Source organism: Elephas maximus, chromosome 10 (genome assembly GCF_024166365.1).
Source record: "Elephas maximus indicus isolate mEleMax1 chromosome 10, mEleMax1 primary haplotype, whole genome shotgun sequence".
Classification (NCBI taxonomy): Eukaryota; Metazoa; Chordata; class Mammalia; order Proboscidea; family Elephantidae; genus Elephas; species Elephas maximus.
Window position 1 is genome coordinate 37,062,581 of NC_064828.1, and position 16,083 is coordinate 37,078,663.

The 16,083-nt window shown below is 38.6% G+C and overlaps 1 protein-coding gene across 1 annotated transcript in view; it reads right to left on the reverse strand.

Moving 5' to 3' along the window:
- STXBP6 (syntaxin binding protein 6) overlaps nt 1-16,083 on the reverse strand; it is a 299,423-nt gene that overhangs the window by 203,985 nt on the left and 79,355 nt on the right. The window contains exon 2 of the mRNA XM_049898823.1: nt 12,131-12,319. Coding sequence (XP_049754780.1) covers nt 12,131-12,284 — 154 coding nt within the window. The 5' untranslated portion in view covers nt 12,285-12,319. The remainder of the gene's footprint in view (nt 1-12,130; nt 12,320-16,083) is intronic.

Consider the following 16,083-nt stretch of genomic DNA (forward strand, 5'->3'; position numbering starts at 1 on the left):
ATCCTGAAAGCAAAACTCAGGAGTCTCAGCAGACGTGGGATGTTGCCCCATTCTCCCCCAGGCACTTCATTTGTTCCACATAATTCAGAACACTGGGGACAGGGAGGTCTCTATCACACAGTCTCCACCCTCTAGAGGCAGGCAGTCTGGAGAAGTAAACGGAAACCAAATGGACAGACGAAAACACAGCAATGCTAACAAATATTATGGGGACGGTACGGTAAGATAGAGGAGGACAGCATTCTAAGCACAGCAACTAAAACTGGCCATCTATTTTTCACGATACTGGGTGAGTTGGCACCCTCATGGTCCTTGCAGTTATTTACAGTTCCTTAAAAAAAAAAAAAAAAAAATTTTTTTTTTTATATGCAGTTTAGCATGACTGTACCTCATTCGTTCATTCATCCTCTCCCTTACCCTGTTTCCCCAAGGGTAACAGCAAATGCAGTTGGAGAAACAAGAACCTGATCTTGGCTGAAAAGCTGGGTCCACAGGCATTTGTACCAGCCTCTCCCACTTCTACTGTTTGCTTAACAATGCACTCGATTGACCCCAGGGAATGTTTTGTTTTATTTTGTTTTAATTTTTCTTTTGATCCAGTGAAGTAGGTGTAGGAAAATAACATCTTCCATTTCAGGGGCAGGGATTCAATCTCCTAAGCCAGTTCTGGCTCCCCACGAAGTTAGATAAAGAGGCCTGAACACAATGGACTTCAGTGTCCAATATATCCAGCAATGCACAAACACACATGAGGTCAGAGCGGAAGTTTTCAAACTCTCTGAAACAGAATAGTGGTGTGATGCCCCCAAGCATTCTGGTTTGGGAGAAAATAATTTTGGGAAGATAGAGAATCAAGAGAGGCCTGGTTTAGAAAGTGGAGGTCAGAAGGAACTTGAGAGCCTAGGGAGAGCTAGGAAATAGAGGGGAGGCGGGAGCAGTGTGGAATGGAGGTGGGACACCTGCAAGCCCAAATCAGGACTGCCATGTGATTTTGCCTCACAGGACATGAGTCACAGATGCCTGTCACAGACATACATTAACATGGTTTTTAAAAACTGCAATTGAATTATCTTCATACGGAAAGAACCAGTGGGCATCCTATTTAATGACAATAATATTGCTAATAAAGCTGAGCACCTTCCATATATAAGGTATTATATACACATATATATTGTGCGGATGGCACTGGGTACTGGGTTGACTACCAACCGAAAGGTGGCTGCTTGAACCCACCCCATGGTATTGTGGAAGAAAAGCCTGGAGATCTGCTTCCATTCAGATTACAACCAAGGAAACCCTATGGAGCAGTTCTACTCTGTAACATATGGGATCTCCATGAGTGAGAACCAATTTGATGGCAATGGGTTTGGTTTGGTTTTAATCTTCAAAATAACCTTGGACTATTTTTTATAGATATTATTCCCATTTTATAGGTGAGAAAACTGAGGATCAAAGCCATGATAAAGCTACTATAGCCAGCACTGTATTTTAAGTCAGTCTTACTCCTAAGCTTGTGTCCTGCTGTAGTTGGGGTGGAAGAATACAGAGAGCAACAGGGACTCTTAGTGTTGGGCATCTAACTACAACTCAGCTGACACATGAAAGCCCTGATGGTGTTCAACTCTTAGCCCAAGAGCAAAAAGCACTAACTTCTAAAAGGAGTAACTTAGAAAATCACCAGAAAAAAAGAACACATCTACATGCACTGTGTCTTCTTGGTCAGCTGTTGTTTTGGAAGTCTGCCAGATGTACAGAGCCTTGCCAGCCATCTTCCAGAAGGAAAGATGTCTTAGGTTGCAATCTCCCTAACCACCACTTGCTCTACCTTTGCAATCAGTCAAAACTAATCAAATGGGACCTACGTGAGTCAGCTGTGAACCTCCTGTTCTTCATAGCGAGCTGGGTCATGGGAGAGCACACAGATGGAGCTTCATTTTTAAATAAATGTTTTGGCACTAGCCTCTGTTAAGAGTTTTCCCTTGTTCCCATCCGGTTTTAGTACTGGAACACATACGTGAGAGAATGGAAAAAGAAAACTCTGTGGAAGTGCTAAACCACTATAAAAGCTGAAGTGGTCCACAGATCATTTCCTAAATCCTCGGAGATTAGAACGCTTGCCCAGGGAATTTTGTCACATTGTTGTTAAGGAATGGGCGAGTCCTGTTCTTCTTCTGACCTAGGCTTGTTCTGGAAAAGAAATGAAAAAAATGTGTATACTTTGCAGTCGGATGGACCAAGGTGCAAGTTTCAGCTCACTACTACTGAATACCTGACCCTGGGCAGTGTATTTACCCACGTTAATCCTTGGCTATTTCGTCTGTAAAGTAGAAGTTACAACACAGCCTATAACACAGGACTGTTGTGAGTATTAAATGAGATAATGCCTCTTAACTGCTTAGTTAACTATTGTTGGGTTCTACTATTCCCAAGGCTTTAGAAAAGACAAATACCTTTGCTAACAGATTTTATAGGAAGATCTCTAGAACCATCAAGAAAACTCTAAAGAATGTGTAAAGGATTCACTTTTTTTTCTAATATACAGTTGAACAAAAGTTCATAAGTGGTAGTGTCCCTATCAGAAGCTGCTCAGAGATTCTCTGGGGAATTAGCATTTTCTCTAAGAGTCAAATACATCCACTAAGACTATTATTTCAATATGTGGCTTCCTTAACAGCCCAGTAATTGGTGTGCAGGATCGTCACCACCCAGCCCAAACCAACCAATACTTAAACTGTAAGAGTCTGGAGTAATGCTAAGACACGATCATCATTACAGTTCTGTAACAGGGTAAGAAAAGATGTGTTTGGTTTTGGAAGTCCTCTCTCATACAACTACTATGCCTGAGAGACAGGGCAGAGCACAGTGGCTGAAGTCCTCAATTTTCTCCCCTACAAATGAGGACAGTCCTATTACCTACCTCATAACATTTTAGTAAGCATTGAATGAGTTAATACATGTAAAGAGCATAGAATCATATAGGAACTCAGTAAGTACCATCCACTACACAACTAGACCAATAAGCAACATCATGATTCATGGAGAAAATATTGAAGTTGTCAAAGATTTCATTTTACTTAGATCCTCAATCAAAGCCCAAGGAAGCAGCAGTCATACCGCATATTGCATTAGGCAAATCTGCTACAAAAAACCTCTTTAAAGTGTTAAAAAGCAGACATGTCACCTTGAGGGCTAAGGCATGCCTAACCCAAGCCATGGTGTTTTCAATTGCTTCATAAGAATGCAAAAGCTGGCAACCAACAAGGAAGACTGAAGAAGAATTGATGCCTCCGAACTAATGTGTTGGCGAAGAATACGGAATATACCATGAACTGCCAGAAGAACAAACAAATCTGTCTTAGAAGATGTACAGCCGAAATGCTCCTTAGAAGTGAGGATGGAAAGACTTCATCTCATATACTTTGGAGGTGTGATCAGGAGGGAGATTAGAGGGTCAGTGAGAAAGAAGAAGACCCTCCATGAGATGGATTGACATAGTGGCTGCAACAATGGGCTCAAACATAGCAACGACTGTGAGGATGGCACAGGTTTGGGCAGTGTTTCATTCTGTTGTATGTATGGTCACTATGAGTCGGAACTGACTCCATGACACCTAACAACAACAGCTCTTATTATTACTATTACTAACCCAAAGGTAGGCTGGGGCCACCCTGACCATACTGAGCACTGAAGTATGTGATGGGTGCACTCCAGGTGCTACACTGATGGTCATTTATAATTGATACCTGGAGGCCAAACCTCCTGGGCCAGAAAACATTTCAGAAGAAAGCTCTCTTCTTTTAACTCCCTGTCACCAAGGGTTACTGTTGTTACAAATGTTTTAATCAAATGTGTCTATGCACATACATCACTAAAGGACAAAATTCTCGAGATATATCATAATAGATGCTGCGTTTTTATAAAAGATTGTAGGAAGAATCATAGAATCAAAGCATTGGAAATAACTTTCTGTTTTATAGTACATTGCCTTCTAGAGCTACTTAAAAGTTTCATGGCTGAAACATACCAAATCTCTATAATGAGATAAAAGGTCCACCCTGGTGTACATTCCAAATTTAAGAAATTCTATTAATTAATAACCTTAGAAATGAAATAGGAAGACATAGTGTAGGTCAAAACTGTTTATGTCTCTATCAATTTTGAAAAGTTGGAGAGAAATCTGTTCCTTAAAACATAGTCCTCTCTACAACATCCTCCCTACATCCTCCTGACCTACTCCAGAAGCAATAGGGTACTATAACAGTCAAAGTATAGCCATTGGTGTCTCAGATAGATACTGGGTGAATGGTCAGTTTTGTCACTTCCAAAATGGTGGCAGTACACAGTATCTCTGATGAGCATTGGTTCTTTCATCTGTAAAATGAAGAATATACCACCTAAGTGATAGGGTTGCTGTGAGGATTAATTAAAATTAAACTAAGTAACATGTAAAAAGTTTTTATTTACTTCATAATTTTTCTAAAAATTTGTATTTTCAGCAATACTTACTACTTATATAACAATCCATATTATTATAGTTGCTTTGTATTTATTCTTTCACTGCTAATACCTTTGTATGCCTCAGATTTTGGAGTGAATTTCTTCATTTTTCCTGGGTAAAAACTCTCAGAAAGTCAATACTCACCACTTCGGAATAAATCATTTCTATCAAGGTCAAATTTCATCTGTCTTAAATTCTTTCCTCCTCCCTCTTCTAATATTTGTAGACCTTAGATGAGATTCAGTCTGAATGAGAAAGTGGATAAAAAGATTTGTTTCTTATCTTAGGCTGTGTTCTCTAGGGAAGCAAAACCAGTAAAGCATATAAATACCTATATATAGAGATATATATCAAGGAAATGGCTCACATGGTTGTAGAAACTGGAACATCGCAAGTCTATGGGTCAGGCTGAAGGCTTCTCCTGATTCACGTAGCCACAGGGGCTGGTGAACTCAAGATCAGCAGGTCAGACAGCAGGGCTCTTACTCACAGCCTGTGAAGACTGACAAATCCCATGATCAGCAGGCAAGTGGACAGGTAAACTGTTAGCTCGAGTCCCAAGGACCAGAGGTCAGACAAACAGGATCCAGTTGCAAAATCCAGAGCAAGCAAAAGCCCTGGAGCCTTGCCAGAAGGTACACCTATATCAGATGTAGGCCACACCCCTAAGGGACTCCCTTTCAACTGACTGGCTACTCACAGCAGATCCCATCATGGAGGTGATCACATTTTATCAAATCTCACAGTGGAAGTGATCACATCATCATAGGATTGCCAAACTATATTGTAACTGCCAAACCACTGAGAATGGTGGTCCAGCCAAGTTGACACACAACCTTAAAGATCACATTGCCTACACTAGATTGCTAACACCTACATTTGGTTACCCTAACTCCAGTAACAACTTGCAAAGAATTTTCTCAAACATCATAAATATTTTAAATGCCTCTTCAAATATCAACTACTTGAATTTCTCCCTACATGATAAGCATGGAATAGGAATGAAATTTGGTATAAAACTTCCAAGGGAGCTCAGAATCCCAGAACCTCAGAGCCCAAAGGAACCTCAATTTAACTACGTTGAACTTTTCAACTAAATAAAGCAAAGCCCAGAAAATTCAGCGATTTGACCATGGCCAGACAAGACTGAAACATACACAACAGAATTGAGTAGCAAAAATATATTTTTATGTCACATATACCAATAACACAAATCAGAGCATAACTTCTAAACTAGCTTCTAAATCTCTTGGGTCTAAAAAAACAAACAAAATACACTGCCGTCAAACTGATTCCAGCTCTTGGTGGCCCCACGTGTGCAGAGTAGAATGGCTGCACATAGTTTTCTTGGTTGTAATCTTTATGGAATAGATTGCCAGGCCTTTCTTCTGTGGCATCTCTGGGTGGTTCAAACTGCCAGCCTTCAGGTTAGCAGGTGAGTGCAAACCATCTGCACTACTTAAGGACCTGAATATCTTAGATAACACTCTCCAAATACAGATAAGCTTCCTCACTACCCCCATGCTGCGTTAGTAAGACCTAAGATGGAGTCATGGTGATGCAGTGGTTAAAACGATCAACTGCTAACCAAGAGGTCAGCAGTTCGAAACCACCAGTGGTTCCATAGGAGAAAGATGTGGCAGTCTGCTTCTGTAGAGATTTACAGCCTTGGAAACTCTATGGGGTCGCTATGAGATGGAATCGACTTGACCGCAGCAGTTTTGGTTTAAGGTGAACCAGGCCATCTGTAGTTTGAAAAATTCTAGAGTTTATTTTTAGGAACACGTAGGCCTTGACAACCAGGGAGATAATGGACAGTACTGCCAGGCTCATAATCCATGTCATTGCCTTCCACGTATATACATTCACAAAAATTATTTCATCAAAGTACATTCGGAACTTTTTTTTTTTTTAAATAGGAAACTTTTGCTCTTACTACAAACCTAAAACCATTTTTAAAAGACTGATTTTCTGTTTCAACAAAATGTGTAAAAGAAGGTACTAATCACGAAAATTAAAGTCTCCCCACGTTCCTTCTATAGGAACAATGAACAGCAGCCAAGTCAAAATTTTTATCCATTTACGGACATGAAGTCTAGCATTATACATTATGGAGACAGAATTAAAACAGATCAGGAAATAGATTTCAAACATGAAATTACATATGTTCAATAGCTGTTCAATAAGCTGATTTTAACTTCTTAAAGTTTCTAGTTTCTAGTCTAATTTTACTAGACCCAAATTATCATAGAAGAAACAACTGACTGCAGAAACTGCTATTGGTGGGGCTTGTTTTATGTTTTGAACGAGGTAAGAGTTACAGATAAGATCTAGTCATCATCAGGTCTATAGTAAGCCACACAGTCACTATTCCTCTGTCCGTGGAGGTTTGTGTGTTGCTACGCCACGGCACACGTTTCAGTAGAGCTTCCAGACTAAGACAGACTAGGAAGAAAGGCTTTGTGATCTACTTCTGAAAAATCAGCCAGTGAAAACTCTGTGGAACACAATGGTTCAATCCTGTTGTGTGTGCTGCCTCCATGAGTTGGGGCCATCTTGAAGGCCGCTAACAACAGCGGTGCGCCATCCATTTAAATAGCATCTTCCGTTAAGTATCTTTTGTGTTTATATGTGTAGCAAAGTGCCAAGGGCTATCAGGAACTTAGGAGGACACCTAGACCTGTCTTTGAGCAACTGAATCCATGTGTGCGAATAAAATTTAAGAGATAGCACAAAATAAAGATTTTCCAGTAGATAGATAATACAGATAGAGACAAAGGTTTACATGAGACAAAGCTGCTTCTGAGTGACCGAACAGACCATCTGGGATAACTCCTTATATCTACAAGGAAGAGAGCTAGTTTATGCCCACCTTGGAGGGCAGGCTGAGATAGGAAGGCTAATAAATTCTCAGGGTCACCCCACTTGTGACTCTGTGAGACTTTTTTTTTTTAATTCAATTTTTTGGAGATTTATTTACAAATAATAAAATGCATCCATTTTACGTGTACAGTTTGAGAAACTGTGACAAATGTACACACCAATTAACCTCTGGCACAATCAACACCATTACAAAAAATTCCCTCATGTTCCTTTGTGACAGTCCTCTACCCCGGCAACTACTGATTGGTTTCTGTCACCATAGCTTAGTTTTGTCTATTCTAGAATTTTATGTAAATAGAATCAAATAGTTTGTAGATTATTTCGTGTATGGCTTTTTCGTTGAATATAATGCTTTTGGTGTTTGTTCATCTTTCTTATTGCGAAGTAATATTCCGCTGCACAGACACAAAGTAATTTGTTCGTTCATGTGTGGATGGACATTTGAGCTATTTTTGGTTACTATGAATAAGCCTATTATGACCAATTGTGTACATATCTTTATGTGGACACATGCTTTCATTTCTCTCAGGTAAATGCCTAGGAATGGGGTTGCTGGGTCAGATAAGAGCATATTAACTGCCAAATTATTTATCAAAGTAGTTATATCATTTTTAGATTCCCACCAGCAACATTTGACTGTTCCAATTGCTCCACGTGTTTGTCAACATTTGGTATTGTCAGTCTTCTAATTTTTAGCCATTGTGGAGAAGAGAAAGCAGAAACCAAAGCTTTAAGATTGCTAATCACAGAGGAATGTCAGTACACAAGCAATTACATACCATTCAAAAAGCTCATCAGGAAGTCCAATGAGAAACACTTGAATCTAATTCCAAGACTCTATGAATGACCAGAAAGATTACCTCTCTTACAGAGTTACAGCTAAGTAACCCGAGAACAATAACTTGTTTTTCCCATTTCAGCACCTTTTTTTTATAGCTCCAGAGGATATATAACCCACTCTGAAAAGAAACTTTATGATCACAGACCTCTACTTCACAGATAGTAAATTCTAACAGACCCTAGGGAGGAAAAAAAAAAAAGATTCACACAAAGAAACATTAGTGAAAGACACTGGGATACATAAGACACCCATGCTTAGATGCCTATTTTGGCAAACTTTTAAAGCTATGCTATTTTTTCCTTTTTTAAAAAATTTAACTTAATGCTGGTTGAAGAGTGATTAAAAATTATTCATAGATACTGCCCTATATTGAGCACATTTTGTCTGTTCAAAATGGGTAGCTGGTTTTCATCAACCAAGCCACAAGCATTACGGACCTGACTTCCAAGAAAGCACAGAAGTTCACACTATTAGCAAGAAGGAAGCTGTCATTCTGGGCTCTTCTTTTATTTCACAGCCTCCTATGTGAGTTGAGCTACAAAGAGGGTTATCCTTAGACTGAATGGGAGAAAAGAAGAAACACAAAATCCATCTCAGTCTTTTAACAAAGCTGCTATTCCCTGTGTCAAGAATACCCTCTGCACCTACGCTACCCTTTCTTCAAAACCCAGGAAGCCCTACTTATATCTCAGCTCTTGGTTCTTCCAGCCAGGCAAAATTCTCCTCATACATGGCTTTCATATCACTGTACTTTTCCTTTTTAAACTTGTCACAATTTAAATTATGATTCTTGTAGTAAACAACTAATTAATGTCTACTGCCTCTCCCCCACCAAATGAGGTAAGCACCATGAGTGAAGTTAGCATGGTTAGCACATTAAAAAAAAAAAAATGTTGTTATCAAGTCGATTCCAACTCATGATTACCCCATGTGACTCAGAGTAGAGTTGTGTTCCATAGAGTTTTCAATGGACAATTTTTCAGAGTACACTACCAGGCCATTTCTTCCAATTTGTTTCTAGGTAGACTCGAACCACCAACATTTTGGTTAGCAGTTGAGAGTTTAACCATTGGCTCCACTTAGGGACTCCTGCTCAGCACACAGAAAGGACTTAATATTTGACAAATTAGTTAATTAATTGATCAAACATTACCTTATCTGGTGTTATGGATTGAACTGTATCTTCCAAAAAGATAGGCTAAAGTCCTAATTCCCGTAACTGTGAACGTGGGAAATAGGGTCTTTTAAGGTATTATCAGTTAGGTTCATATGAGGTCACAGCAGAGTAGGGTGGGTCCTAATCCTATCTGAGTGATATTTTATAAAAGAGAAAAACAGACACAGAAACACACATAAGGAGCACAGTGGCAGAGGAGGGAGAATACCATGTAAAGACGCATCTATAAGCCAAGGAGTGCCGGGAGCCACCAGAGGCTATGAAGGAGGCACAGAACCAGCCCTCTGAGAACCCACAAATGAATTGTCCAATTTGATTTGGACTTCCAGCCTCCAGAACTGTGAGACAATAAATTTCTGTTCTTCAAAGCCACCCACGTTGTGGTGTTTTGTCATGGCAGCCCTAGGAGACTAATGATGTGACTGATAAGTCTCTCAGCTTCACATACATTAAAACTCAATGGTGGCTGCTGCTTTCTCAATTATAAGAAAAAAGCCAAACTGTGAAAACCTTGGGTGTTAAAGCTGTTCAGCCTTCTTCTGTCCCAATTTCCATTATACTGCCTGCTTAAATATCAGATCCACTCTATCAATCTATCCTCTCAAAATTCAAGACCATGAAAAGGATGAAGACTTTCAGAACAAAAGATTTTCTTCCAACAGAATGCAACAAAAAAGCAATTCTCATAGTTTCAGACTTTAAACCTGAAGGTCTTGGTAAACTGTAAAGGAAATGCAGCTATCCAATAAGTCCCAAGTCATTGTCTTCTATGGCAGGAGAAATATTACGCTATTTCACTGAGATTAAGTTGTAAGTTGTTAAAGTTTTCATATTACTCTTGCAGACTTCATAATCTAAAACAGGCAAGATAATAACAGCATATGCCTAACATGAAAACAACACCAACAACAAAAAACTGCCCTCTTTTTTAGTTTTGTGCATAAACAGTAAATCCCCAGGTTATGGGCATCCAATTTACGGACAACTCATATTTGCCCTTTAATGTTATGCAAATTTTCCCTCCCTTTAAAATGAATGAACTAACCAACCCCTACTTGCAATAAATTCGTCATAATCAGCACTTGCTGCATGTACAGCTTTTAAATCACTGAAGAGGCTTCAAGCCTTTTCTTGTCCTAAAGTAATGCTAAATGACAACTGTATGCACCTGTTCCGACTCCCCTACATTCAACTTAAGACACACTCAGGAATGGATCTCGTTCGTAACCCAGGGACTACCTGTACCAGGTAAAACTCAAGTGGCTTCTGGACCATCCACCTTTCCTTCAACTAACCCATCTACAAAAAATCTCAGTGAAATATTGAGAGAAAAGAGTTTAATAAAATTAGAATCACTAATTTTCATGCTCAGTCCATGTTTGGCTCAGACCAAACACAAAACAAATTTTATTATAATATATTCTATTCATTTTGGTGCAAGTAAAAACTCTACAATTTAAGAATATAAGCATATTCTTAATACCCGAATCTCATGAACACAATCGTTGAAATGTATTATGAAAGGGTGCTTCTTTTTTTCACTTAGTTATTAGATATTAATTGAGCACCTATTATGTGGTAGGCACTGCCTAGCTCACTAAGGAAAATGCAAATATCCTCTAACAATATCAAAATTTCATTGACCTAATCATCATTTGGAATTAAGAAAGAAAGACCAATGTTTCAGGGTCAGTTCTTCGCACTCATTTTAAGTTCTCTTCTAATCATTGGAAAGACATTCTTACCCAAAATTATTTTCTTATTTTATTTTAAACTAAGATATAATGTTATTATTATCTTTACACTTTCTTTCTGGAAAAAAGACATCTCCAACCCAAAATTCTGATAAACTTAAATGATCAGAGCCTTAATTTAAAAAAGCAAAACACGGGTTCAAAAACCAGTTTTATTCTCAGTCCCTTATTGAGGGAAATTTTTTAAAAAAAGGGATGAATTAAAGTAAACCTAATTTTTCCGTTGCTTTATTATAAGAAATATTATCAGAAATATAACAAACACCCCATGTGTTCAGATTAGCATCACCCATTACTCCATGAAAAATTCATTCAAATTTTATCTCCAAAACTTAGTATAAATCCACAGTAAATCCCACAGATCTCCTACAATCACAAACAGAAAGGGAAAAACATAATCCAACAAAACTTGAAGCTTAATAAAACATATGCCTCTTCCTGACAAGGCTACAGCTGTCAGGAAAAGCAGTGATTTTTCAGTTGAACCTTCTTTCTCACATTCTATAAGGTTCCAATATTCATCTTGAGACCAGACTACTACTGGTTATTCGCAACTATTAAGAAAAAGAAAGTCAATGCAACTCAGGCTGCTTGTAATGCCAATTATCCAAATACCAGGAATTGTTCTAAAACTAAAATCCTGAAAGACAGGCTACTTTCTGTCAATGTTCTAGTGAAGGAAAAATATGACCAAAGAAATAAACAATCCCCCAAGTGTGCCTGCCATACCCTTTACATAAACTCTTAATGAACTGGAAAATAACATTGAAACTGAACCTCCTTTCCCTTCCAATACAAGGCAACCTCACAAGTAGATGTTCCACAAGTATACAAGGATCAAAGGAAGATAACAGAGAGATAGGAGTGGAAGAGCCAACATTTATGAAATCTGTGTATATAACTCTCCTGGATGCCTTAGAATGAAATGTCCTAAAACAGAAGTTGTTTAAAAAATATTAATATTTGGTTTTCATTACCTGACAGGCAGATAAAAGTTAAATATTCGCCTTGACCCCCAGTTGCTAGGAAAGGAATCTTTTTCTTTGTCCTCCTCTTGACTTGGACAGCTCCCAGCATCCTTTCATCAAGAGGTGCAAAAATTTCCTTGCTGATGGCAGACTTGGCGCTCATTGTAGAACAAGCGAGGAGGGCACGCAGTGAGTTTCCTAAAGAAGAGAAGGAAAGTTGGAATTAATGTTGTTGGCAGGGCTCATAAAAGAATGAGCAGCAAGTGGGTTTGCATGTGAAGTAATTCAACTTGCAGTTTAACTTCTTACTTGCTCGAAATGTGTTATAGAATCACTAAAACCAAGGTCTTCACATTTGCAATATTTATGGAAAGCTACAAACAAAAGGGAATTTCGATTTATTCCCTGAAAAAATCAAACGCAATGGGAGATGGGCAGCAGGGGATGAGATCTAGAAAGTTTGTCAGTCTGTATCCCAACTGCGCCTAACTGAAACCGGCAAGCAATACCCACCCTCCTCCTATGCCGTAAGGAGTACGATTTCACACTCCCATTGAGAAGTCTTTCCACTGCCCAACAATCCTTAAAGTCAAGAAGTTATTTGTTGTTGTTAGGTGCTGTAGAGCAGATTTTGACTCATAGTGACCTCATGTGACAGAGTACAACTGTCCCATAGGATTTTCTAGGCTGTTTAATCTCTATGAGGCAGATCACCAAGTCTCTCTCCTGCAGAGCCGCAGGGTGTGTTCAAACCACCAGCCTTTTGGTTAGCAGCCTGGTGCTTAACCCATTTGCCACCAGGGTCCCTTATACCCCTTCAAAATATCGTTTAACTCTAATGTAAGTCCATTTCCCTAATTATATTCATATGGAAATAATTACATCATTTTCTACATAATAGAAGCCCTGGTGGCACAGTAGTTAAAGCGTTCAGCTGCTAACAGAAAGGTCAGTGGTTCCAATCCACCAGCTGCTCTGAGGGAGAAAGATGTGGCAGTCTGCCTTTGTAAAGATGTACAGCCTTGGAAATGCTATGAGGCAGTTTTACTCTGTCTTATAGGAAGGATCTCTATGAGTCAGAATCCACTCAATAGCAGTGGGTTTGGTTTTTGTCTACATAATAACTATACATTCAACAGGAGACCACTAATTTAATTACCCATCATCTGGCTTTGATCACACTAAGTAATTAATCCTTATTTATTAGCTTCTTTTAACGGGTCCTATTTTCCAGTGCTCCTCTGCCTCCGGTTGCCATGTGATAGACCCTTGCCAAATTCCACATTTTCCTTCGGTCCAAGTGGACACAGGATTCTAAAAAAATGTCTGACTAATGCAAAGTATTTTGAAAATGTTACCCAGCAGTTCCCACATGTTATGTTCCTATGTTTAACTTGCAGTAGGTGCCCAATAATTAAGAAAATAAAGCAGTATGTTGCTGACTCACAGTGAGTTCCCCCTCTCCTCACGCCCCAAGCTTACACACACACAGTCCCCGTGGTATATTTAGTTTTCCAAAAGCTGTACTTTCCTAATGGTCTTAATTCTGCTTACTTGTGTCTGCTACACTCAAGGTCAATCTGAATTTCGACCACATCATGCAAGAAGCTCAACAGCAAACTGAATAAACTATTGCATCATCCTAACCAATATTTGTTCAGGCAATAAAAAATGAGAACGAGAAAAGCCAAGGGGGCCTATGGGTTTGTCATGTGGATTGTGCAGGGTATTTAGAGACCCTGTTGTACAGAGTTGGAATTAACACAATGGCAACAAGTTTGTGTTTTTTTTTTTGGTATACAGATAAACAACACAGCTATAGATGGCAATATCAGCACAAAGAGTTGACCAGCCTGGGGTAAAATTGAGCCAGTTGGTGAAGAAACACCTACTATGTGCTGCCCTCGATGCTCAATATTAGAAATACAAGAAATAATTGAGATATTACCACTGATTTCTGAGGAAGAACTGGGAAACATTCTCCCTGCAAAATTCACAACTGTAATCTCCTGGGAGGAAAGAGACATATTAAAAAAAAAGAACACCCCTCTGGTTAAGAATATTCCTCCTTGTTTTATTTCTGTAAAAGAACAGAATATTCCTCCTAGTTTTAATTCTGTAATAGAACAGATTTTAATAGTGGCACCAAGAAAAAAAGAACAAAAAGGGCTCCTGTATATTATTATTTTATTATGTATGTGTATATGTATACACATATATATTTCAGATCTATACCTGCTCTGACCATTAGACTGTACCACTGCCACCAGGTTCTTCATATGGCCAAGAACAAAATGACAACAGTGTAGAGGGACCCGTGTTTCATTTCCTAGAAGCCAGCAAACAGAATTTCCCCTACCATGATTTACCTCAGGGACTTTCCTAAGCAGGTATTACCATTTACCAGGGACTTTTTAATGAAGGAGAGAAACATACACTAGCTCTCAGGCTTCTCATCTCTGTTCTGCGGCATGTGAAAAAAAAAAAAAAAAGGAAGTCATATTTCCAATCTCATTAGGCTGTCTCTTCTTGGACCAACACCTTCCCAATTGCAGCATGGCCTTCACCTTTCCAACTCAGATTCACATTTTTCTAGAACCATAGTTAAAAGAAATAGAAAGCTATCATTTTATCGTGTGGGATTTGTCAGGGGGGAAAAAAAAAGACCAGAAAAAGGCATGTACATTTAACCAAACTCTTAGGAAATCAGCAATTTGAAAAAAAAAAAAAAAGTAACAAATGAAAATGACTTTCTGTTGATTTCTATACTGACATTCAAAGGCCAGGAGCAGAAAAAGAGAAAAGGTAATACCAGTAATTTCACTGAGCACACGTTTTGAAATCCAACAAACCTGGGTTCAAATTTCAGCTCTAACACTTAAGATCTATGTGACTTTGAGTAAATCTCTTAAAATTTCAAAGCCTTAGTTTATTAACTGTAAACTGGGGTATCTTCACCAACTTCATGGTACTGTTGTAAGAATTAAGTGAAACAATGCATGCATTAGTTTAGCACCTGAACCATAATAAAAGCTTAAAACCAGAAAATATTCATAGCTCTCCTACTACAATATAAAAGACCCTTAGAACTTCTAGAAACTGAGTAAATATAGCCATCTATACCAGAGTTACTTGTAAAAGTGACATCTAAGTTTATTTGCCAAGGCCTTATTTTTTTTTTTTAATTTATGGATATGAAACCCTCTAAATATGGAAAAATGGTCTATTATATGGAAGGCTCTTTACTAAGTATTAGAAAAGTGAGGAATTTATACATTTCACCCTCAAGAAACTCATTAATAGATTATCAGACTCATCCTATGGAAATTATCAAAAGATTTTGCTCAGAACAATGTGCAGGTATGTGTACAGTATACATTTAATACCACTCTGGGAATAATAACGTACAGTGGATCGGAAGAGCGGGAACCAGAGGTTATAGGGAATACTGTTAGAGCTGTGTATCAATAATCTAGGGACATCTCCCAAACCTGGTTGTACATCCAAATTTATCATGAGGAGCTTTTCAAAGATGCAGACTTCCTGGCACCTCCTCCATACCGACCAAATCAGAATCTCGGAATTTTTATTTTAAACAACTCTCTGGCTGGTTCTTATGCAGCCATCCTACCACCTAATTTAAAAGCCATCAGCCTGAAGAGGAACTAAAGCCTAGACTACAAATGCAGTGATGGGAACGGAAAGAATCATTTCAAGAGAGAATGCGTAAGATTTTTTCTCTTGATTCAACCAGTAGCTTTATCAACTCTTAGACCTTACTTTGGTAAGTCAATGTCCAGCCCAAGGCCAGGGCCCCACTGCAAGGAAGAGCAATACAACACCAATGGTGCATCAATGATCACTAGTAACTCCAATATGTATCACCCAATGGAGGGTTTTTTTAAAAAACCTTTTCCTGGTCCACAGTTTCTATAGGCTATAATTACAATGTTTTTCCACCC